This window comes from Pongo pygmaeus, chromosome X (assembly GCF_028885625.2).
Source record: "Pongo pygmaeus isolate AG05252 chromosome X, NHGRI_mPonPyg2-v2.0_pri, whole genome shotgun sequence".
Taxonomy (NCBI): domain Eukaryota; kingdom Metazoa; phylum Chordata; class Mammalia; order Primates; family Hominidae; genus Pongo; species Pongo pygmaeus.
In genome coordinates this window covers 44,821,822-44,848,073 of record NC_072396.2, presented here as the reverse complement: position 1 = coordinate 44,848,073, position 26,252 = coordinate 44,821,822, and the positions used below count along the sequence as shown (strand labels likewise).

The following is a 26,252-nucleotide window of genomic DNA, read 5'->3' as shown; positions in this document are numbered from 1 at the left end:
GACCAATAAGGTCCAAAAGGAAAGGGCCAATAGAAATCAAAGGCACAGATGACAAGCTGGACAACTAATGGATCAGTGAGTAGCTGAGGATGAAGAAGCAGTTAAGGAGGGAATCAAGGCCTAGTTGTACCTGTTTCCACTCTCCACAATGGATATTTCAGACTTTCTCACTCTTAAGCGCCTAACTTCACCATTGTCCTCCAATTTATAACAGAAAACCTCATCGCTAGGTTAATAGAACATATAGAGATCCTGAGATGTAAACCACACCCATGCCCTCACATCCACAACTTGGCATTCCTTTTTCATCTTGGTAGAAAAGGTGTCCCTCCTGCTGTCCAAAGCTGGCTTCCATGATGGCCTTGTCTCCCTGACACTCAACAAAAGGCTTAGAGTCCATCTGAGGTCCAGCACATTCAATTCTAGTTTGTGCCTCTGAGCTGCAACCTCAGCCCATTCTCTTCATCCCAGATGCACTCCCGTGCCTACCTCTGCATTGCTTCCTGAGTGGTGGGGCTTTTAACTCTCTGCTCATATTGCTGTCTTGCTCAACACCCTTCAAGAGATTCCATTCACCAAAAGAAGAAAACCTGGGTATCCTAACATGGCGCACACATGCATCTCTCATGATTGGGCCCCGCCTGCCAGCTCTCTAATTTATCTCTTGCTTTGTTTTCACTATATTCTAATCATTCTATGAATCCTGAACATCGTGGTTCAATTCTTGGCTCCACCACTTACTGTTAATAGTACTGTGCCCTTGGGCAATCTGTTAAAGCTCTCTGGGCCTTAGTTCCTCATCAGTAAAATGGGAACCAAGTTCCTACTGAAAGGATTGCCATGAGGGTTAAATGAGTCTATGTGTGTGAAGCAGATCAATGTTTGACATACACTGAGCTCTTGATAATGTCTGTGCCTGTTATTAACACTTTGTACAGCTTCTCAGATGTATTATACCATCTTCTTGCCCTCTTTTTTTTTTTTTTTTTTTTTTTTTGAGATAGAGTCTTGCTTCGTTGTCGCCCAGGCTGGAGTGCAGTGGCACAATCTTGGCTTACTGCAACCTCCACCTCCCGGGTTCAAGCAATTCTCCTGCCTCAGCCTCCCAAGTATCTGGGACTACAGGTGTACACCATCATGCCCGGCTAATTTTTTTGTATTTTTAGTAGAGATGGGGTTTCACCATGTTGGCCAGGCTAGTCTCAAACTCCTGACCTCAAGTGATCCACCCGCCTCAGCATCCCAAAGTGCTGGGATTACAGGTGTGATCCACTGCACCTGGCTCTTCTTGCCCTCTTTGAATCTTTGAGGATATGATTCTTTCTCCCATTCCTCTCAGCCTCCTTCCATTACTCAGCTCCCACTTCTCTGGTTGGCAGATTGCCTTTCGTCTTCAAGATCTGCTCTGCTACCACCTCTGCTGTGAAGCTTTCCTGGATTTCTCCCTATACGTATACACATGTCAGACTGGATGAGGGGTACTTTCTCGGAGCTTTTGGACATATCTTTATTGTAGCACTTTTTCTACTTCATTGACTTGGCTTTCCCTCTAGTCTGTGATTAATTCTAGGATATAGATATTGAGGGTTGGGGGTCAAATCTGGTCCATTTCTCTATTATTCTCCATCATTTGACATAAAGTTAATATTCAATCAGTGTTTATTGAATGAATGAATGAATGGATTCATGAACAAGGGATGTGTGCAGACAGAACACAATAGAAGAAATATTTCTTAACAAATAAGGGGAAGAAATGTTGAAGTTTATTAGTAATCAAATTATTATTGATTAAAATGAGACATGATTTTTACTTGTTGAATTAGGAAACACTTTTTATGGCCAGGCATGGTGGTTCATGCCTATAATCCCAGCTTTGGGGAGGCTGAGGCAGGCAGATGGCTTGAGCCCAGGAGTTTGAAACCAGCCTGGGCAAAACAAAAAGCCAACCCCGAGCATGAGCGACACAGAAGATGGGTGATTTCTGCATTTCCATCTGAGGTACCGTGTTCATCTCACTAGGGAGTGCCAGACAGTGGGTGCAGGTCAGCGGGTGAGCGCACCGTGCGCCAGCCGAAGCAGGGGCGAGGCATTGCCTCACTCGGGAAGCGCAAGGGGTCAGGGAGTTCCCTTTCCAGGGGTGACAGACGGCACCTGGAAAATCGGGCCACTCCCACCCGAATACTGTGCTTTTCCGAGGGTCTTAGGAAACGGTACACCAGGAGATTATAGCCCGCAACTGGCTCAGAGGGTCCTATGCCCACGGAGTCTCGCTGATTGCTAGCACAGCAGTCTGAGATCAAACAGCAAGGCGGCAGCGAGGCTGGGGGAGGGGTGTCCGCCATTGCCCAGGCTCGCTTAGGTAAACAAAGCAGCCAGGAAGCTTGAACTGGGTGGAGCCCACCACAGCTCAAGGAGGGCTGCCCACCTCTGTAGGCTCCACCTCTGGGGGCAGGGCACAGACAAACAAAAAGACAGCAGTAACCTCTGCAGACTTATATGTCCCTGTCTGACAGCTTTGAGGAGAGCAGTGGTTCTCCCAGCACGCAGCTGGAGATCTGTGAACGGGCAGACTGCCTCCTCAAGTGGGTCCCTGACCCCTGACCCCCGAGCAGCCTAATTGGGAGGCACCCCCCAGCAGGGGCAGACTGACACCTCACACGGCCGGCCAGGTACTCCAACACACCTGCAGCTGAGGGTCCTGTCTGTTAGAAGGAAAACTAACAGAAAGGACATCCACACCAAAAACCCATCAGTACCTCACCATCATCAAAGACCAAAAGTAGATAAAACCACAAAGATGGGGAAAAAACAGAGCAGAAAAACTGGAAACTCTAAAAAGCAGAGTGCCTCTCCTCCTCCAAAGGAACGCAGTTCCTCACCAGCAACGGAGCAAAGCTGGACAGAGAATGACTTTGACGAGCTGAGAGAAGAAGGCTTCAGACGATCAAATTACTCTGAGCTACGGGAGGATATTCAAACCAAAGGCAAAGAAGTTGAAAACTTTGAAAAAAATTTAGAAGAATGTATGACTAGAATAATCAATACAGAGAAGTGCTTAAAGGAGCTGATGGAGCTGAAAACCAAGGCTCGAGAACTACGTGAAGAATGCAGAAGCCTCAGGAGCCAATGTGATCAAATGGAAGAAAGGGTATCAGCCATGGAAGATGAAATGAATGAAATGAAGCAAGAAGGGAAGTTTAGAGAAAAAAGAATAAAAAGAAACGAGCAAAGCCTCCAAGAAATGTGGGACTATGTGAAAAGACCAAATCTACGTCTGATTGGTGTATGTGAAAGTGACGGGGAGAATGGAACCAAGTTGGAAAACACTCTGCAGGATATTATCCAGGAGAACTTCCCCAATCTAGCAAGGCAGGCCAACATTCAGATTCAGGAAATACAGAGAACACCACAAAGATACTCCTCGAGAAGAGCAACTCCAAGACACATAATTGTCAGATTCACCAAAGTTGAAATGAAGGAAAAAATGTTAAGGGCAGCCAGAGAGAAAGGTCGGGTTGCCCTCAAAGGGAAGCCCATCAGACTAACAGCAGATCTCTCGGCAGAAACCCTACAAGCCAGAAGAGAGTGGGGGCCAATATTCAACATTCTTAAAGAAAATAATTTTCAACCCAGAATTTCATATCCAGCCAAACTAAGCTTCATAAGTGAAGGAGAAATAAAATACTTTACAGACAAGCAAATGCTGAGAGATTTTGTCAGCACCAGACCTGCCCTAAAAGAGCTCCTGAAGGAAGCGCTAAACATGGAAAGGCACAACCGGTACCAGCCACTGCAAAATCATGCCAAAATGTAAAGACCATTGAGACTAGGAAGAGACTGCATCAACTAACGAGCAAAATAACCAGCTAACATCATAATGACAGGATCAAATTCACACATAACAATATTAACTTTAAATGTAAATGGACTAAATGCTCCAATTAAAAGACACAGACTGGCAAATTGGATAAAGACTCAAGACCCATCAGTGTGCTGTATTCAGGAAACCCATCTCACGTGCAGAGACACACATAGGCTCAAAATAAAAGGATGGAGGAAGATCTACCAAGCAAATGGAAACCAAAAAAAGGCAGGGATTGCAATCCTAGTCTCTCATAAAACAGACTTTAAACCAACAAAGATCAAAAGAGACAAAGAAGGCCATTACATAATGGTAAAGGGATTAATTCAACAAGAAGAGCTAACTATCCTAAATATATATGCACCCAATACAGGAGCACCCAGATTCATAAAGCAAGTCCTGAGTGACCTACAAAGAGACTTAGACTCCCACACATTAATAATGGGAGACTTTAACACCCCACTGTCAACATTAGACAGATCAACGAGACAGAAAGTCAATAAGGATACCCAGGAATTGAACTCAGCTCTGCACCAAGCAGACCTAATAGACATCTACAGAACTCTCCACCCCAAATCAACAGAATATACATTTTTTTCAGCACCACACTACACCTATTCCAAAATTGACCACATAGTTGGAAGTAAAGTTCTCCTCAGTAAATGTAAAAGAACAGAAATTATAACAAACTATCTCTCAGATCACAGTGCAATCAAGCTAGAACTCAGGATTAAGAATCTCACTCAAAACCGCTCAACTACATGGAAACTGAACAACCTGCTCCTGAATGACTGCTGGGTACATAACGAAATGAAGGCACAAATAAAGATGTTCTTTGAAACCAACGAGAACCAAGACACAACATACCAGAATCTCTGGGATGCATTCAAAGCGGTGTGTAGAGGGAAATTTATAGCACTAAATGCTCATAAGAGAAAGCAGGAAAGATCCAAAATTGACACCCTAACATCACAATTAAAAGAACTAGAAAAGCAAGAGCAAACACATTCAAAAGCTAGCAGAAGGCAAGAAATAACTAAAATCAGAGCAGAACTGAAGGAAATAGAGACACAAAAAAACCCTTCAAAAAATTAATGAATCCAGGAGCTGGTTTTTTGAAAGGATCAACAAAATCGATAGACTGCTAGCAAGATTAATAAAGAAAAAAAGAGAGAAGAATCAAATAGATGCAATAAAAATGATAAAGGGGCTATCACCACCGATCCCACAGAAATACAAACTACCATCAGAGAATACTACAAACACCTCTACGCAAATAAACTAGAAAATCTAGAAGAAATGGATAAATTCCTCAACACATACACCCTCCCAAGACTAAACCAGGAAGAAGTTAAATCTCTGAATAGACCAATAACAGGAGCTGAAATTGTGGCAATAATCAATAGCTTACCAACCAAAAAAAGTCCAGGACCAGATGGGTTCACAGCCGAATTCTACCAGAGGTACAAGGAGGAACTGGTACCATTCCTTCTGAAACTATTCCAATCAATAGAAAAAGAGGGAATCCTCCCTAACTCATTTTATGAGGCCAGCATCATCCTGATACCAAAGCCGGGCAGAGACACAACCAAAAAAGAGAATTTTAGACCAATATCCTTGATGAACATTGATGCAAAAATCCTCAATAAAATACTGGCAAACCGAATCCAGCAGCACATCAAAAAGCTTATCCACCATGATCAAGTGGGCTTCATCCCTGGGATGCAAGGCTGGTTCAATATACGCAAATCAATAAATGTAATCCAGCATATAAACAGAACCAAAGACAAAAACCACATGATTATCTCAATAGACGCAGAAAAGGCCTTTGACAAAATTCAACAACCCTTCATGCTAAAAACTCTCAATAAATTAGGTATTGATGGGACGTATCTCAAAATAATAAGAGCTATCTATGACAAACCCACAGCCAATATCATACTGAATGGGCAAAAACTGGAAGCATTCCCTTTGAAAACTGGCACAAGACAGGGATGCCCTCTCTCACCACTTCTATTCAACATAGTGTTGGAAGTTCTGGCCAGGGCAATTAGGCAGGAGAAGGAAATCAAGGGTATTCAATTAGGAAAAGAGGAAGTCAAATTGTCCCTGTTTGCAGACGACATGATTGTATATCTAGAAAACCCCATTGTCTCAGCCCAAAATCTCCTTAAGCTGATAAGCAACTTCAGCAAAGTCTCAGGACACAAAATCAATGTGCAAAAATCACAAGCATTCTTATACACCAATAACAGACAAACGGAGAGCCAAATCATGAGTGAACTCCCATTCACAATTGCTTCAAAGAGAATAAAATACCTAGGAATCCAACTTACAAGGGATGTGAAGGACCTCTTCAAGGAGAACTACAAACCACTGCTCAAGGAAATAAAAGAGCATACAAACAAATGGAAGAACATTCCATGCTCATGGGTAGGAAGAATCAATATCGTGAAAATGGCCATACTGCCCAAGGTAATTTATAGATTCAATGCCATCCCCATCAAGCTACCAATGACTTTCTTCACAGAATTGGAAAAAACTACTTTAAAGTCATATGGAACCAAAAAAGAGCCCGCATCGCCAAGTCAATCCTAAGCCAAAAGAACAAAGCTGGAGGCATCACACTACCTGACTTCAAACTATACTACAAGGCTACAGTAACCAAAACAGCATGGTACTGGTACCAAATCACAGATATAGATCAATGGAACAGAACAGAGCCGTCAGAAATAACGCCACATATCTACAACTATCTGATCTTTGACAAACCTGAGAGAAACAAGAAATGGGGAAAGGATTCCCTATTTAATAAATGGTGCTGGGAAAACTGGCTAGCCATATGGAGAAAGCTGAAACTGGATCCCTTCCTTACACCTTATACGAAAATCAATTCAAGATGGATTAAAGACTTAAACGTTAGACCTAAAACCATAAAAACCCTAGAAGAAAACCTAGGCATTACCATTCAGGACATAGGCATGGGCCAGGACTTCATGTCTAAAACACCAAAAGCAATGGCAACAAAAGCCAAAATTGACAAATGGGATCTAATTAAACTCAAGAGCTTCTGCACAGCAAAAGAAACTACCATCAGAGTGAACAGGCAACCTACAAAATGGGAGAAAATTTTCGCAACCTACTCATCTGACAAAGGGCTAATATCCAGAATCTACAATGAACTCCAACAAATTTACAAGAAAAAAGCAAACAACCCCATCAAAAAGTGGGCGAAGGACATGAACAGACACTTCTCAAAAGAAGACATTTATGCAGCCAAAAAACATAAAAAAATGCTCACCATCACTGGCCATCAGAGAAATGCAAATCAAAACCACAATGAGATACCATCTCACACCAGTTAGAATGGCAATCATTAAAAAGTCAGGAAACAACAGGTGCTGGAGAGGATGTGGAGAAATAGGAACACTTTTACACTGTTGGTGGGACTGGAAACTAGTTCAACCCTTGTGGAAGTCAGTGTGGCGATTCCTCAGGGATCTAGAACTAGAAATTCCATTTGACCCAGCCATCCCATTACTGGGTATATACCCAAAGGACTATAAATCATGCTGCTATAAAGACACATGCACACGTATGTTTATTGCGGCATTATTCACAATAGCAAAGACTTGGAACCAACCCAAATGTCCAACAATGATAGACTGGATTAAGAAAATGTGGCACATATACACCATGGAATACTATGCAGCCATAAAAAATGTTGAGTTCATGTCCTTTGTAGGGACATGGATGAAATTGGAAATCATCATTCTCGGTAAACTATCATAAGAACAAAAAACCAAACACCGCATATTCTCACTCATAGGTGGGAATTGAACAATGAGAACACATGGACACAGGAAGGGGAACATCACACTTTGGGTACTGCTGTGGGGTGGAGGGAGGGGGGAGGGATAGCATTGGGAGACATACCTAATGCTAGATGACGAGTTGGTGGGTGCAGCGCACCAGCATGGCACATGTATACATATGTAACTAAGCTGCACATTGCGCATATGTACCATAAAACCTAAAGTATAATAATAAAAAAAAATTAAATTAAATTAAAAAAAAAAAAAAGCCAACCCCGTCTCTACCAAAAAAAAAAAAAAAGAAAAAAAAATTGCTGGGCGTAGTGGCACATACCTCACATACCTGCAGTCCCCAGATACTGGGGAGGCTGAGGTGGGAGGATCACTTGATCCCAGGAGGCACAGGTTGCAGTGAGCTGAGATTGCACCACTCCACTCCAGCGTGGGTGACAGAGCGAGACCCTGTTAAAGAAAGAAAAAAAAAAAAAAACACTTTTTTTTTCTTTTACTTCTGTCTCCATGTTTGACAGGAAACACTTTTTGAAAGGATATTCCATTGCTGTCGGCTCTTACTCAATTCTGATGGAAGGGTAAAAGCAGCTTAGTACTATGTGTCAAGACCTTTTTAAGTGTTACTTTCTTTTAAATTTTTATTTTACTTTTCATTTTTGAGACACTTTCTCACTTTGTCACCTAGGCTGGAGTGCAGTGGTACCATCATAGCTCACTGAAGCCTCAAACTCCTGGACTCAAGTGATTCTCCTGCCTCTCATCCTCCCAAGTAGCTGGGACTGCAGGCACACACCACAATGTCGAGCTAATTTTTAAAAATGTCTGTAGAGACGGGGTCTTGCTATGTTGCCTAAGCTAGTCAAATGTTCCTTTGTTTTGCCTCACTAATTGTACTTCTGGAACACCATCCGAAGAGAATAATTGTAAATACAGACAAATGTTTATGCATATAGATGCTCATTATGGCATTATTTATATAAAAATTTGGAAAAAAAATCATGAATATCTAGTAACAGAAGTATGGTTTAGCATTTTGGTTTCAGAATAGTCTGTAATAACATGGAAATGTATTAGTTAAGTGAAAAAGATGAAAATATGTTCACACCTATTAAGAAAAAGACAAATGCCCATGCATAGTAAAGAGACTGCAGAGGAGTGTACCAGGATGTTTACTTGGTTATATTTGGGTGGCAGGGGTGTGTATGGTTTTTCTTTTCTTTTTTTTCCTTGCTTTTGCATATTATCCAAAATCTCTATAATTGGAAATGTATTACTTTTATAATGGAGTAAAGCCTATATATACACACACATTTTGTTTTCCTTTGAGACATGGTCTTGCTCTGTCACCCAGGCTTGCATATAGCAGAACGATCATAGCTCACTACAACTTTGACCTCCTTGGCTCAAATGATCCTCCTACCTCAGCCTCCCGAGTAGCTGGGATTACAGGCATGTGCTACCATGCCTGGTTAATTTTTTAATGTTTTGGTAGAGATGGAGTCTCATTAGGTTTCCCAGGCTGGCCTTGAACTCTTGGCTTCAAGTCACCCTCCCACCTTGGCCTCCCAAGTTGCTAGAATTACAGGCAAGAAACTCTGTGCCTGGCCCAAATTTTATGTTTTAAAGTGTGTGTTCAAAAAGATTTAAGAATCTGATTATATTACTGATAATTATTTGATGTGAGTAAGTCTTGAATTACTAAATTGATTACAAGCACCAGTACGGCACAGACTGTGTTTTGTATTCAACCGCTGTGTGATCAGTAAGTACCTGTGGGTTTATCTGGAGGCACCCTTCATCACGTAAGGCCCCCCGATTGTCACAGAGCTCACCATGGTCTTGTAGGCCTCTAAACCATCGGGAACCAAGTGAGAGACATTTAAAAACAAAAAGCCAAACAGGTGGGATTTGCTTGGAGACAAATAATCCCTGAACATAAAGTGGGTGTTAATGCAAAGGCAGTGGTAGAAAACGAAGAACTGTGCTTGTAAATGAAATGAATATTCACTCCTTCTGCCTACCTTGCAAGTTAAGCACCAGTATTGAGACTTCATTTGCTGTTACCAGTTACCAAAAATGTTGACACAATTTAAAAAACAAAACTAAAAAACCCACTGTTGCTTTAGCTTGTTTAAATGCATATTGTACCAATTCATGGAAGAATTATAGATGAACATTTTAAAGGATTTCTAAAATTATACTTCTATGAAGAATAGACTGTTAATGGTATACAGCAATTACTCTTAACTGCATGAAAATATCTCATTTTGTTTGGCTACACTTAAACAGGCCTGAAGTCTAGTGCACCAAGACATACTGAATTTAAAACTAAATAAATTAAAATTACCATGTACATTCCACTACATGTCAAAACAGGAAAAACCATAGTATTATAGTTGATATGAAATGAAGATTAGAACAGTAATACAGAGAAAACATGAAGCTGCTTATATTTATTTGGAATAAGACAACAGGGTCAATGATTTTCACTGCAGATGTACTTATTTTTGAGAAAATATATCAAAAAATCAATTTACAAGGCAGATGAATTTGGCTGTTATTATTTATAGTATGTAAATATTATTTAGTTTCAAAAGGATTTCTTTAAACCAGGCACAGTGGCTCACACCTGTAACCCCAGCACTTTGGGAGGCCAAAGTGAGAGGATCACTTGAGCCTAGGAGACCAACCTGGGCAACATAGCAAGACCCCATCTCTACAAGAAAGTTTAAAAATTAGCCAAGCATGGTAGTGCATACCTGTGGAGCTAGCTACTTGGGAGGCTAAGGTGGGAGGATCGCTTGAGCCCAGGAGTTCGTGGTTGCAGTGAGCCATGATCACACCACTGCACTCCAGCCTGGGTGCAGAGTGAGACCCTGCCTCTTAAAAAAAAAAAAAAGGATTTATTATTTATTTCAGGGTTCAGTGTGCTTGCTTGTCGTTAAGAACTTGACAGAGGAATTTAAAGCTAAGATGTTAGATGCCACTGCCAATTTAAAATGACCAAGATAAAGATAGCATATCTTTATATGTAATAGAGAGTGAAAGAGGGCATCTAATTCAATTTCTAAAAATTAAGTATTTATGGAGCATTTCAGATCTATTCATTGTATAAAAGAAGGCACACCTGGAGTTTATTTCTTTAGCACTTTAGACTTACTCCTGAATATGACTGTTTAAAACAAGCATGCCATTTTCATTTTATATCCTGCAGATAGATTCTAAGGTTTCAGAGTCATCAAAAGCATTTCACATTTCTCCAAGATAAACTTACTTAAAAGAAGTAGTGCTTTCAGTTTAATACAACTTGAAATTATCTCCATTGTGAGATGGTGAGAATAGTAAAAAATTGCTATTATTTATTGTGCATTCATAGTTCAAGGTACTATGCTGAATGCTTTTTATATCTTGCTAACTTAATCCTCATTTTTCGTTTATTCATCAGACTGTTTGTTATAGAGAGCTTACTATATGCCGGGGCTATTTAAGGTGTCACAGATTCAACAATGAACAAAATAGACAAAAACCACTACTCTCTGTGGATCTTACACTCCAGTGGAGGTGGGAGGGAGATAAAGACTATCTTCAAAATAAGTAATTATATACTGTTAGAGTGTGATGAATGACACTGAGGAAAAGAAAGCAGGAAAAGGGTTAAGAAGTGCCAGAGTTGTAGAGGAAGGGGTCACATTTTTTTTTTTTTTTTGAGATAGAATTTTGCTCTTATTGCCCAGGCTGGAGTGCAATGGCGCAATCTCAGCTCACTGCAACGTCTGCCTTCCAGGTTCAAGCGATTCTTCTGCCTCAGTCTCCCAAGTAGCTGGGACTACAGGCGTGCGCCACCACGCCCAGCTAATTTTTGTATTTTTAGTAGAGACGGGGTTTTGCCATGTTGGCCAGGCTGATCTCGAACCCCTAACCTCAGGTGATCTGCCCGCCTCAGCCTCCCAAAGTGCTGGGATTACAAGTGTGAGCCACCACGCCCGGCCAGAGGTCACACTTTTAAGAAGGTTGGCCAGAGAAGGCCTCACAGAGAAGCTGACATCTAACAAGATAAGATGCCCTACAGGAGGTGAAGCAACAGCCTATGTGACTGTCTTGGGGAAGAACATTCCATTCTGGGTAGAGAGAACAGCAAGTACAAAGGCTCTGAAGTAGAAATGTGCCTGGCTTGTTTTAGGCAGGTGTAGAGGGAAAGATGGGAAGGGTTGTAGAGGATGAATTCCTAGCGACAGCAGAGGAGGGGCCAGATCATGTCAGGCCTTGTAAGCCATCATGAGGCTTTTGAGTTCTACCTTGAGAGAGATGGCAAGCACTCACAGGGTTTTGAATAGGCAAAGAACATGATCTGACTTCTGTTTTAACATATCATCCTGGCTTCTATAGGAAAATAAAATGCTGTTTCACAAGTGGTCTTGTCCTATTTCACAGATAAGGAACTCAGGTTCAGAGAAGTTGAGTAGTTTACCACAGTTCCCATTTACTGGTGAATTAGTGGGACTAGAATTTTAATACAGGTCAATGTAATTTGAAAGCTCGCACTTTTTCCACACTGCTTCCCAGTTGAAAACAAGCTTGTGACCTCAGCTGGAGTAGTTTTCTGATAGTCTATAGTGACCCCTTTTTTCTCCTTTTCTGTGGAATTCCTTGGTCTGTCTCGTGAGGCCACCATGTTGCATAACTCCGGAAGAAACCACTTATACCACAAGTCTATAACTGCTCTCTGGAGGTGGGCAGTATGAAGCCGAAGTGAAGTGGTCATCTATAGTGGCCTTGTTCTCCAGTGAAGTTGAAGAGCTTTGTACGTGGCATTAAACTCTAGTTAGGCCTGTAGCAAAACCTGTTTGGTCAGACATTTGTATCGGACTCTCTGTGATGTATTTTCCCATCTCTCCTTCCTCTGACACATATTCTACCAGCTATCTCTACCACCCTCTACTGTCTGGCAATACTCTAGCCGCAGATTCAACAATGAACAAAACCACAGTATGACATGCTGGAATATAAGTGACAATACGGCAAGGGTTTCTGTTTTGTATGGGCAGCTTAGGCCCACAAGTGTAAGAGAAAGCCTGAGGGAGGGTAGGATATGAGCAGGTGTGCACAGCTTCTGATTACAGGAAGCAAAACACATTTTATTTGATGAATATCAAATTGAAAGTAATGAGAAAGGGTGCTACCTAATTGTCGCCAAAACTGCTGCTTGGCTTAATTTAGGCTCAACTAGATTTTGTTGTATGCCTTAGGGTCTGAAGGCTTAGGCTCTTGAGCCCTTGTTTATGCTAAAACTAATTTTTTTTTTAGTTTATTTGAAAGACATTGCTTAGACTTTAATGATTCAACAAGTAAGAAAATACCCTGAGATTCAGAGCTTTAAAAGGAAGTTTTGATTCACCATTTTACTGGATGACTTTAATGGAATTATGTCTTATAAAGCTGTTTAGCGTTTCATGTTTCAAAATTCTGCGTAGAATTCTCAATACCCTAGAGCATCTTGGCATTTTTTTTGAGTCTTATGACTTTAGTTACAAAAGTCAAGAGAAAATCATGGCAGCATCCCTTATAAGATTTGCTAAATAATACTGTGATAGTATTATACTGTGTAAAATATTAGTGCCAGGAATGTAGTGCCAATGTTGGCTAAAGGCAAAGGTAACTTGCTATCTAAATCTTCAAGATTAGTACTAATAATCACAGGACACAAGATCAATACAATCACAACTGCCTTTTAAAATACATTTTTATTTCCCTGAAGTGATTGGTCAAGAAGTACTGAGATCAGATTTTGCTATCAGATGTTATTTCAAGTTCAGTATGACATTTTAGGTGAGGAAGGGCTATGCTTGATGGAAGTTGTACCTATGTTTTTGTGGCTGCTGCTAAACAAAAATAGAGTGTGCAGAAAGCAGTTTGGCAGTGCCACAACAGGTTAAACAGACCTACCTGTGACCGAGGAGTTTCACTCCTTGGTATATATACCCCAAAGAATTGAAAACAGGTGTTTACACAAAAACTTGTACACAGATGTTCATAGCAGCACTATTCACAACAGCCAAAGGTGGAAACAACCCACATGTCCATGTATGTATGAGTGGATAAACAAAGTATGGCACATTCATATAATGAACAATAGTATGATAATACAATGAATAAGAATTCAGTTGTGAAAAAAGATGAAGTCCTGATACATACTACAACATGGATGAACCTTGAAAATGTTCTGAGGGAACCCAATCACAAAAGAATACATATTACATAATTCCATTTATATAAAATATCCAGAATCTGGCAAATCTGTAGAGATAGCAGATTCTGGGTAGGGAGGAGGGTTAGGAAAGAGGGAGGAAAGAGGCGTGGTTGCTCAATGGGTATGAGGTTTCTTTGGGGTGATGGAAATGTTTCAGAACTAGATAGAGGTGGTCGTTGTACAACATTGTGAATATACTAAATGTCACAAATGGCAAATTTTATGCTATGTGTATTTTACCACAATGAAAAATGGAATGTGTGACTTTTGATTTTTAATTCTTTGTGAATCCTACTAAAGTTTAACAGGGCGAGGGGGAGTCCTGAAAAACACACATGTGGCAAATGCGGGGCAGTGGCGACAGCCATCTGAGGTCTGCAAGGTGAGGCTTGTACATCCTGATCGAGATCCCTGGTGCAGGAACCTGCCTCATGTGGGCGCAGCAGCCACACAGGCAGCCGCTCCAGGAGCCCCTGATGCCCTGCAGGGCTGTCAGCAGTTTCAAATATAGCACAGCTTCTTTGAAACTTTCATGTAAAGTCATGTAAAACTGGAATACTGAGCTGTTTAAAACCCAAGCATACAGAAACCCAGCAGATATAAATTTTAACTGCAGTGAAGCCAGGATAATTTCAGTTTATCCAATGAAAAGGAAAATAAACTTTTATGTTCTGGTGGTGCTATAATAAGTTTAGTGAAAGGTGTATGGAAAGTTTCTAGTTATTGCTCCACATGTTCTTTTTCCTTGTCCTTGGGAGCATGCCACTTTCTCTTCTTCACGCCATATTCTACTCTCAAAAGGAAATGCTTTCGAATGTTTTTTTTTTTTCATTTAGACAATGAAAATAATATTTGATTATTACAAAAATTCAGAAAAAAATGGAAATACTTTTTTTTAAAAGACATCTCAGCCATTCAGGATAATACTATTGATGTTTTGGCATGCATCCTTCTGGTCTTATTTCTATGACCATATGTGCACCTGTATCTTGATTTTTCACTGGGATCATACTACATTTATCAACATAGCGTGGACATCTATCATACCAATAAATATCAATCAATACCATACTTTTCTTTTTTTAGAGATGGGGTCTTTGTCTGTCACTCATGCTGGAGTGCAGTGGTATGATCATAGCCCACTGCAGCCTCAAACTCCTAAACTTCAAGTGATCCTCCTGCCTCAGCTTCCCAAGTAGCTGGGATTATAGGTGCATGCCACCATGCCCAGCTATTTTTTTTTTTTTTTTTTTTTTTTTTTTTTGGTAGAGATGGGTTCTCACTATGTTGCCCTCGCTGGAGTACAGTGGCATGGTCATAGTTCACTGCAGCCTCAAACTGCTGGGCCGAAGCAATCCTACCTCAGCCTCCCAGACATCATAACTTTTTTTTTTAACTTTTAGGTTTATTCTTCTATAATCTTCTTTTTTATTTTTATTTATTTATTTGAGACAGAGTCTCACTCTGTCACCCAGGCTGGAGTGCAGTGGCATGATCTCAGCTACCGCAACCTCTGCCTCTTGGGTTCAAGTGATTCTCGTGCCTCAGCCTCCTGAGCACCCAGGATTACAGGTGTGTGCCACCATGCCCAGCTAATTTTTGTATTTTTAGTAGAGATGGGGTTTCACCATGTGCCAGGCTGATTTCGAACTCCTGACCTCAGGCGATCTGCCCGTCTTGGCCTCCCTAAGTGCCGGGATTACGAGCGTGAGCCACCGCGCCTGGCCCCAAACATAATGCTTTTAATGATGGTGTAGTGTTCCATTTTACACACATGGCATGACTGTTTCTTGATCAGCGTTGTAGAGGAGCCAGGGGCTTTCCTTGGAGTGGCTGTTTTGTGGTTACTTAGCCCTCTGTCAGAGATGGTTGGTGACTCAGGTTTTCTGAAATTATTTTCTCTGACTTTTTAAATAATGGTTAGTGATAGCCCTCAAAGCAGAGATGATAGACAGTAAAGGCAATAGAGGTCCATAAAAAATCAGCTTAAACCCCACTGCCTTTAGGCACGTTTCCTGACTGAGCCCCACTCCATCACTTCTCTCCGCCTTCTGTGTCCCAACAGAAGAGGGATAGAGTAGTAGGCAAGAGCATGAGCTTTAGAGCCAGACTACATGGGTTCACATTCTGGCTTTTGTGACATTAGGCAGGTTATTTAACATTTCTGTGCCTCAGTTCACATCTGTACAGTGGGGATAATAGTAGCACCACCTCCTAGGCTAGATGCCAGAAGTCCCTGCTAGCACAGGACCTGGCACACAGTACTCAACAAATAGCAGAGGTTATTGCTATTACTCAGTTTATTTAAGTGGCCCTACCAGTTTGTGGCTTTGAAAGATCATCTATATGCTTGGACAGTGCAAATAGATAACAGACTCTGAAAAGTTCATATGCCAGAGAGCCTTTTACAGTGTTTTCCATATAGCGAGCCTCCTGCCAATATTACTAATTGATTGTCTGGCCTGACTTGCTGAAATTCTGGGATCATCTTGGTTGGATTTTGCATTCATTTCCCATTAAAAATACAAAAGCAAAACCAAATTTAAACAAAACAAAACAAAACAACCCAGGAAACTTAAGAAGTAGATGTAGATTCAATGAATTTCCTTTAGATAGGTCAACATCAATGCTGTGGGCTTTCCTAGACTCTATGGAAATTCTTGACTAGGAGAATCTAGAATTATTAAATGATAATGTCCAGAAATACCTAAAAGAACTGAAAGCATTTATTCTGAAAGACCTCTTTCTAGCAGAAGGCCAAATAAAATTTTCTATTCCCTTGTTTATTCAGGATTCTTGGGAACTGAATTATTTCCAGTAAATAAATTTTCTAGACAGTGGAAGCTTATTCCTGTAACCACCATAACATTTTGCATTTTAATCATTTTGATATAATTCTGTCTGATGTGTGCTGCATAGTTTATGGCTTTCATACAGAGTTACATTGAAAACAATTCAGCCAATTTGTTAGGCCTTGAGTCTTCTTCATTGATATGTTGTTGTTTAGTTGTTTTTTTTTTTTAGCTCTGCCTAATAATCTCAGTATCATTTACCTTCTAAAGATGCAGACAGCTGTATGCTTACATAGGTCTTTTAACTTTTCATTATTTTTCTCTTATTTTTTTTTCTCGCTGCCAGGGTGTGTCCATTTTTACTTTTTATTACAGAAATGTGCATGATTGCTTTCCCCGTCCCAAAACACCTTTCTAATTTATTAACTTACAAATTTTATGTCCCGGGAAACCAGAAACCCAAGCCTGTTACTATTTTGTGTAAGGAAGATTAATAGGCATTGAATAAAGTCATGTACTTAGTGATAGGTTTTTTGACCATTCAAAGCCTTTAAAAATTTACTTCCTGGTTGCAGGCTATTATTTGGTAGGTGTTTGACTCTGGGCAAAATGCCATTTTATTTATAAGCTACAGTGCCTATGATTTTCCATTCTGGCATTGGTGCCTTCCTGTTGCTCCCAAATTAAGTAGAGAAATTAAGTTAAAAAAAATCACCTGACCTCTGTACAGTTGGTGAAAGTTTTGTAAAATGGGATTTGGATCTTTTAAATAGAAGGAGATGTAAAATACTGTATTCTTAGATATCAGTTTATAAATGTTCTTCCATTTTTATTACAGAGCCATATTGATGTCTTTGACTGTTGGAAACCTTGCAGAGCAAGAATTTGTAACCATTGCACGTCACTACCGTGCGCCTGAGGGCACATGTTCAGATATGGATTTCTTAATCGCACTGGCCCACGACAAGTTCAAGAAAAATATGTTTGAGAATTTCGACACTTTCATTTATTCCTGTGTGTATGAAGATCGAGAAAAGTAAGCTTTTGTTTTATTGATTCTAATCATTTACATTTCTGTGAACCTGAGTAATGAAGGAATTTGTTTTATCAAAAAGTGCAAAAAGAAAATAGACATGTGTCATCATACTCATACTCTACTATTTAGCACAAACACCTTAAATCATTTTTGGAGAAGTATTTGGGTACAGATATTTCCCAGTGATGGTGAGCTTGTGTGTGTGTGTGTGTGTGTGTGTGTGTGTGTGTATGTGTGTGATATGGCATCTGGCTCTGTCGCCCAGGCTAGAGTGCAGTGGCGCAACCTCGGCTCACTGCAGCCTCCACCTCCCAGGTTCAAGAGATTCTCCTGCCTCAGCCTCCTGAGTAGTTGGGACTACAGGCTCGCACTGCCACGCCCAGCTAATTTTTTTTTTTTTTTTTTTTTTTTGGTATTTTTAGTAGAGACAGGGTTTCACCATGTTGGCCAGGCTAGTCTTGTTGATGGAATAGGGGAGGCCCTGTATCTTTGAAAGAATAGGCTTCTCCCTTGCATGTTCTTTTCATTTGTTTCTAGAAGCTTTCAACTGAAGTATAGTAAATCAAAATGTTAGGAGGGTTAATTCTGAGATGTCGTCTTTTTACATTATTTTAGTACTGATGGGGATTTATAAATGTAACTTTTATAATAAACAGAAAATGGAATTTTCAAGCAAACATTCTGTAGAATTTCTTTGAAATTATTTCTTCTTGAAAATAATGAAGTTCAGCATAAGCTATTTCTTATACATTGATTGTGTGCATCTTGAGCTTCATTAAGTCATTGTTATATACAACTGGATGCAAACAACTTAATGTGTTTTTTTGCATTCATCTTACAGACCTGATACAGTGGGGAGAAATATAAATTTACTGATTTCATCTGGAATTAGAAAAATCTTAGTTCTCGCTCTAGCTTCTAATCCGTATTGCTGCACACCACTGCCATCTCTCTTCCTTGTGACCTCTTGCCTCATCCCCAAACTTGAAGTCTGAACCCAAGTGGCCAACTGCATTCCCTGAATATCTGTGTAGGTCCCATAGTTTGTCTTAGAAATCAACATGTTTTTTATTAATCCATAATGCATCCTCTTTGAGTTTTTATAAAGATGGTATTTTTCCTTGACTCTTTAAGCTTCCCCAAGCTTCCTAGAAGATGTGTGGCCTGAGTTTTGCATGGCCCTGGCCCTGCCTTCCACCCTGGGGGTGCCCCCTTCCCCAGAGTGAGAAGTGTGGCCCTCCTTCATTCAAAGAACACTTCTTAGGAACAATGGGGCTGCTTGACCAGATAGCCTGAGGTTCTTCCAGATCCAACAAGCTTTGATTCTAGATATAAACATTCTCATTGCAAAGAAAAGAGCCAACTTTCTTTCCTGTTGGTTCTAATTTTGCCTGATGCCTGGAAAAGTGTTGGCTGAATGAGAACATTGGACAAGCATTTCTTTGCCCCCAGAAGACTGGAGAAAATGACTGTTGGGCTGCTCTAGAGAAAACTGCTAGCATCTGAAAAAATTGAAGTGAATATTGAGGTCCCAGCTGGGGCTTCCAGGTTATAAGGTTTGGGTCCAAGGAAAAGAACAGAAAAACACCCTCAAGTCATATCATACTTGTGTTGGAGGCTCTAGATGCCTGTCAAATTAAGAGATGTTTTCAAATATCAGAACCATTTTTGACTAGTGGTCAAGAATGCAGATCAATTACTTAGAGCAACACTTGTGGCTGCAGCCTTAATAGGCTGTACTGTCACCAACCAAGAATCTGCATCTTGAAGGAAAAGCCTTTGTAAGGATGGAATCTGGTGGCCTCTGAAATAGAAAATGTTGATGAAATGAAATGTGACTGTTCTTCCTTATTGTGAATTCCAATACCAATTTTCATACTTCCATGTGTACATTCTCAGGAAACATCACAAATGTATTTTCTTTCCTATAGTATGTAATTGTTACTAAAGGTATACAAGGTATATAAAAGCTCATTTACTTTGTTTTAATGCAGAAAAAATGTATTACCCACCAAAGACATTAAAAGGCTGTGCAAATCCTCCAGATTACCTTTGAGTGATGATCTTCTAGAATCCTTATTGTCAAGGTAAGTTAGAGTTCCACTCTTGACAGGGATTGTCCTGCATAGTTTTATTTGGGGGACCATTCCTGGTTTTACATCTCCCTTTAATTACCCTTGATTTACCCTTAACTGTTTTGATTATATTATTGGTGACCTACCTCCATTTAAGTGTTACAGAAGGAAAAGTTTGTCTTGATTTTGAATGTTAGAGAGCCTATTACAAATTATTATTTTATCTTTTTAACATGAATACACACTTATATATCCACAGATTCCTGGGACAAAATGAAATACACAACTTTGTTGGTTAAGAGGACATTAGATGTAAAATTCAGGGCAGGTTTTTCAAAGCAGCAGTTCCTGATAGCTACAGACATGCAGTAAGAGAACCTAGGGTTATTAGCATGGGGCTGTGTCCTGATAGAGCACCAGATGTAAAACATAGAGTTTATGATGCTATAAAATGAGAGCATGGGAACTGCTTTCTAAAACACATCAATTCTCCTGTTGAACATGACTTTTGATTTCCTGGCATGTCCCTCTCAGCCACCTAGACTCTGGCCATCTCTTATGCTTCCTATAGCATCACTCACTCTGGCTCCTCCTCTGACTTATATATCTTGATAATTCTGACATTTTTGGCTGTGTTCTAGGCATTGTGATCATTGTTTTGGATACATTCTCTCATTTACTTTTTGAGAACAGCTTGGTGAGGTCGAAACTGTTATCCTTCTTATCTCATACATAAGGATGCTGAGGTTTAGAGAGATGAGGTATTTTGCCCAAAGTCACATAGTGTAGAAGAAGAGCTGTGACTTGAATCCTGAACTTTCCAAATGCACATCCTCTGCTTCTAATCATTTTGAGTTACTGTCTACAAATAGCCAGTAGATTAGGATGTCTTGACAGTTCTACCTCCTCCTTACTGCCTGCGTCTACTATCTCCTCTCCATTTCCACTATCATCATTCTTGTTCTGACCCACATTGCTTCTTAAATACTGCAGTGCCACCACATTGGTCTTTCATCCACCAGTCTCTAAATGTTTAAATCCATCTTTACATATAGCAGCTAAGTACCTTCTAAGAGCAAACATATATGTCATCATATTGCACTTTTACTCACAAACCTTCTGTGGTGTCTCTTTGCTCTCTAAGGAAGGACCAGCTCTTTAACTTTGAATTAAGCTCCTTCTCCATAGTGGGGCTTAGGGTTGACAGCTGGAGCATTGTTCTCAAATAGGGTCTGAAGTAGGGAGTCCTTGTTTGAGACAAAAGGAGAAACCAAAGGAACAGATAAAGCCAAATTCTATGTCAGGGAACTAGGGTCCAAGGTATCAAGAGGGAAACCCAGAAGAGGGCAAATCTAGTTGGATGTGTATGTGCATTGAATCAACCTGGAATAATTTTCTAGATTATCAGCTCTATTTGTTTTGTTTTGTTTTGATTTTGTTTTTGTTTAACTCTATTTGCTTTTATTTGCTAGCAGCCATGTGAGGGATCCTGCCGTAAAGGAACTGAGATGAAGTAGGCAGGCCTTGGACTCAGAGTTCTTCACAGTTATCATCCCCCACCCCCAAAACTCCCCTTCCTGTTCCCAGTAGTCCAGCCACATGGGCCGTTTAGCATATTACACATATACCTCCTGCCTTCCCCCTCCCCCCTTTTTTTTGGCCTTTTCTCTTGCTAGTTCTTCAACAGGCAATAGCTCTTAATGGTTTTCACTTGCTGAAAGCTTGCTCTTCCTTCAAGACCCATTTCAAGTGGCACCATATCCATGAAGCTCCGTTGCATTCGTTTGGCTGATAATCAGAGTGATTATCTCCTCCTAAGAATTCTCACAGCACTATTTATGTGTCTCTTTATCCCTTACCTTGGAATGAAGAGTTGTGACTTGAACTTCGATTCATTCAGATGCAGACACTGCTTCTGTTTGATGTACCACCTATAAATAACCAATGGGTTGTCACATCCTGACAATTTTACCCCCCTCCTCCACTCCCATCTCTTAAATTCTTTGAGTCCACTTGTTAGCTGTGTGATCTTGTGCAAGGGTTTTGACCTACCTGAACCTCAGATTCCTTATCTCTTGAATGAGGTAACACTACCTATTTCCTAGTGGTTCAGAGGATTAATTGAGATAACATACATAAAGTATCCAGCACAATACCTGGTGCAAAGAATTGATTGAGGACTAGGAGATAAATTTAAGTCAGGGACCATAGACCACACACTCAGACTTAGAAATGAACTGGAAGAAACCTGTGTCTTTCTATGTAGAGGAAGCCATGTTTTTCAACAATTGGATCTGAATGCCTTTCACACATTAAGCTGTCTTCTAGTCAGGAAGCTGTGGATGTTTATTAGATTATCTTTTGATGGCCTTGAGGATGAGTTGTCTTGGAAAGTCCAGTAATGTGGGAGCCTGGCCTCTGGAGGACCTACATGTTTCTTATCCAGTGCTGAGGCCACCAAGTCATCATCCTCTCATTCTCTCAGCAGACTGTTTTGTCTTTGCCTTTATGATTTGACATTAAATGCAAAAAGATTGTTTCAGAACTTGCTTCGAAGTCATCTCAGTCTCTGAACACATCTGTCTCCAAGCCCAGCTTAGCTTTGAGGAGGTCATCCCGCTCAGCTGCTAAGCAGACCATGTTCAGTCTAACTTTGCCTCTAATTGTGCAGTGACCCTTCTCCACACTCAGGGGAAACTTCAGACTAATCAGATTAGAAAATGTCTCATTCCCATTCCCCTCTCCCTCCAATATGCCCTGCCATGATTTGGGTCACATGCTTAGTGTTTTGCATCATCTCTGCAGATTCCTTTCAAAGACTGCCCTAATTCCTAATGGGCCCATCAGCCTGCAGCTTACATTTATATTCTGCATTCTTATTGTTCCCCACAGACTCCACAGGGCTTTACAGAGCCCTGACCAGAGTCTCTTTCTGCACAGCCCTCCTTATGGCACGCTAAGCCAGAGCCCCCTCTGACGTCTACAGTCTCCCGTGGGAGGCAGGCATGGAGCTTGTTGATTTTGTTCAATGCATGCTTTTGCCCAGGAATAGTTTTACCTGCCTTGGGATGGAGCTGGGCAGCTGTTGAGCAGCCGTGTAACCCTGCTGTGTAAATTCAGATCAGGAGATGAAAAACAATATGGCTAAAGGGTTGGATGCTTTCTTTCACCCAGTAATTGTTACCCATGTATTTCTCCTAACCCTGTATTTTGGTACCAGGATTTTCCTTCTACTCCATTCCCATTTTTCTTATAATTCAGCTTGATATTTTCCTTATTATGTTAGCATAACTCAAACTGGAATCAGGACTTCAAAACCTTTTTGTATCTGGTTACCTCAGCCCCTGTCAGTTTGTGCTGTGGGAGCTGGTATAAGGTCACCTTACTTACCAAGCAAATTCATTTCATTAATGCACAGAGCATCAGACTTAAATGTTCTATATAGTGGTAGCGATTATCCGTTAATAATAGGAGTGACACTTTGTATTGATGTAGTGCTAAGGGCCTTAGAATATTTTGTAAATTTTTGAGCATGTTAAAAGGTACATTTTAATTGACAGTAGGCATTATTTCTCATTTCATAAGTATAAACTCTGAGAGTCTCTCACTGAAAGACTGTGCTCCAGGCCAAGATGAGCTTCTAATGGAAGTACAACTACAACTGCCTAAGATAACTCTAAACCTTTGCCTCTATCTGAGCTCCTGAGGGTAGGGACTAGATCTCGTTCATTTTTGCAGCCTCAAATACTTGTCCTGTGCTAACGCACTGGACATGAGGGAGAAAAACATGGGCTTGGTGTCCACCAGAGCTGCTCCTGCCTCTGCAGGTCAACTCTACTGTTTCCTGGCCCTGCGATTCTTGGGCATTTACTCAACCCCTCTGAGCCTTCATTTGGATATTAATATTCCTCTGTAATAATAAGCAAAAAATTCTGATTGTTAGACCATAAGAGATAGAGAGAATTCTGAAGCCATTCCATTCTGAAGTATTCTTTGTGGGACTGGGAAGGAAAGAGGCAGCCTTCTCCCCTAATTGTGGCCTTCTAAATCTAGACTTGGAATAACTAGAGATTCAAGTGCAACTCTTTCCCCAGCAGCTCGGTCCTGAGCTAGACTTTTATAGTTGGCTTTGGGTTCCATGGAATGCCTTAGAACTGGCCTCCCAAGAGAGCTGGTGCCTCATCCAGAAATATCAGTTAAAATGGAAAAAGTTAACAGGGCTTTAAAATCATCTCATTATAGTCTACCCAGCCCTGCCCCCTGCCCCGCTCCCAGAGGCAGGGTTAGTGCTCCTGTGATTTCACCCAACAATACCTGGCAGTGAGACTGAAGGGCAAGGGCTGAGCCATGTGGTAGCTATTGTGGCAGAGTGTTTGGTGTACTGATGAAGTTTTCACAGAGAAGCCCCTTCTCTCTGTCTCTCCGTCTCTCCCTTTTTCCTCCTTTGTGTGCTCTCTCCTCTCACTCTCTCTGTCTCTTTGTCAGACCCATCCACCCACCCAGATGCTTTCTACCTTTTCAAATATAAGAGGATTTCTAGTTGAAAAGATTTTTCTTTTAAATCCCAAACCATATGGACAAACAGAATATCGACTCTATGTACATACAGTCCTTACCTGGCAGCTGTGTCCCACCTCACCAGAGATCTGTGCTGGAGTCAGAATTGGAATTTAGAGGCATGACTATTTAGAGATAACCAGAGTTACTTGTTGGCAGCTTGACGCAGGGGCCCAGAGCTCCATCTCTTCTCAAGTGTCTGGCCTTGACGACTTTTACCAGGTGTTTCAAGATGCACCCCTGGGTTTGTTGGGTAATGGACTGAAACCAAATACAACTGAGTCAAAAATGGATCTTCACCGTCTTCTCTCCCTTCCAGACCATTCCCCTAAATGATGAGGTGACCTTTGCAATAGAGGAGAAGAAGGCTCCTCTTCAGCAAATTACAGCTGCCACTGAGCCTTTTACCTCTACCAAGGGTGGAAATAGAGCAGCTCAGGATTATTCCCCGTAGCAAGGAGATGGATGGCTTCTTGGCTTCTGTGGTTTTCAAGCCATTTTTCATTTTGGGGAGGGGGAGTATGAACATCAGTCAAACGTCACATCAGACTCAGTTCTAAGAACTCCCACCTAGCAAGACATCAGGAAGCATGTTCGAGGGGTCGTATTATCTAGAAAGGAACCAGAGGAATTGCCTTCCCTCCCCCTTTTTCCACAAACATGTCTCTGAGTTTGTGTAGTAGAGAAAATGGTGGATTCGCAAGTATCAAAGGGAAAGAAGAATTTATGGAGGTTTTAGGAAAACACTTTCGCACTGTGAGCTAGGACTTGAAAGTAAGAAGGCTGACTTTTTAACAAGCGTAGAAACACTTAAAAGCCAGAATTAGTGCTGCCCTTTAGGGCAGTAACCTTGGAAGGCTGCACACTGATTCCAACAATGTGGCCATAGAAAGTTCTTCTTTGGAATTGCCTTCAAAGCCTTTTGAAAAGAATTTCCTCCAGAGTGGCAAATCTTTGTCCTTTAACCATGGATCAGAGTTTTAACAAGAGCCAATGTCATTTGGAGAGGAGTGAAGCAGGGGACTCAGGTGGAGAATTGGGACCACTTTTTTTTTTTTTATGGAAAGCACAGCATGGCCATGAAATAAGGAGATTTATCTTCCATACGATTCATAGGCTTTTCCAGATTATTTTGAAAGGATGGCTAGGATTTGGTAAATGATGCTTCTAGCCATGAGACAGAGGGAGGCCTCCGTGATGGGGGACTTGGGGAGATAACCTTCAGGGGTAACTCTAGTCACTGACTGATTGATTTGTTCTCACTCCTGTAATATTCAGACCTTTCTCTGTCTCTGAACTGCTTCCCCTGCCTCCTCTTCCTCCTCTGACCTATACTATTGTTAGGACTGGAGATCTTCCTTATGTCCTGATTCTCTCCTTACAACCTCATCTAACAAGCATGGTGTATATTAGAGTGCATGTTATAATAACAAATGATGGCATGAAAAATCACCCTATGTCAGTGGCCCAGGAGGCTACGGGCAGAATTTTGGAGCAGGGAGGAAAACTGAGAGACTCATTCCTCCTGAATATACTCCCGACTAGTAGCACTTCTTTCTTTCCACATCTGACTTTTACATGTTTACTACCTGGAAAATCATGTCTCAGAGTCTCTCATCTGCTTTTTACACTCCTTAAAATTTTCTTCAAATCAAACTGACATATGCTGATAGTCAAAAATTATCAAATCATTCTAAAAAGCTTATTTCAACAACAGCAGTCTCTGGCCACATTCTTCTCCACCCCCCAGACCCATTCACAAGAAGAAGCCACTTTCAGCACTTCTAGCTGCTTCTGCTATTTAAAATAGCATGTACATATTGAGTGCACTGCACATGATATCATAATTGATCATT

At 40.9% G+C, this 26,252-nt stretch overlaps 1 protein-coding gene across 1 annotated transcript in view; it reads left to right on the top strand.

Annotated features, from left to right (window-relative positions):
- The window catches only part of EFHC2 (EF-hand domain containing 2), a 202,366-nt gene that overhangs the window by 153,722 nt on the left and 22,392 nt on the right, over positions 1-26,252 (top strand). Inside the window, exons 13-14 of the mRNA XM_063660208.1 lie at positions 17,567-17,764; positions 19,759-19,851. Coding sequence (XP_063516278.1) covers positions 17,567-17,764; positions 19,759-19,851 — 291 coding nt within the window. The remainder of the gene's footprint in view (positions 1-17,566; positions 17,765-19,758; positions 19,852-26,252) is intronic.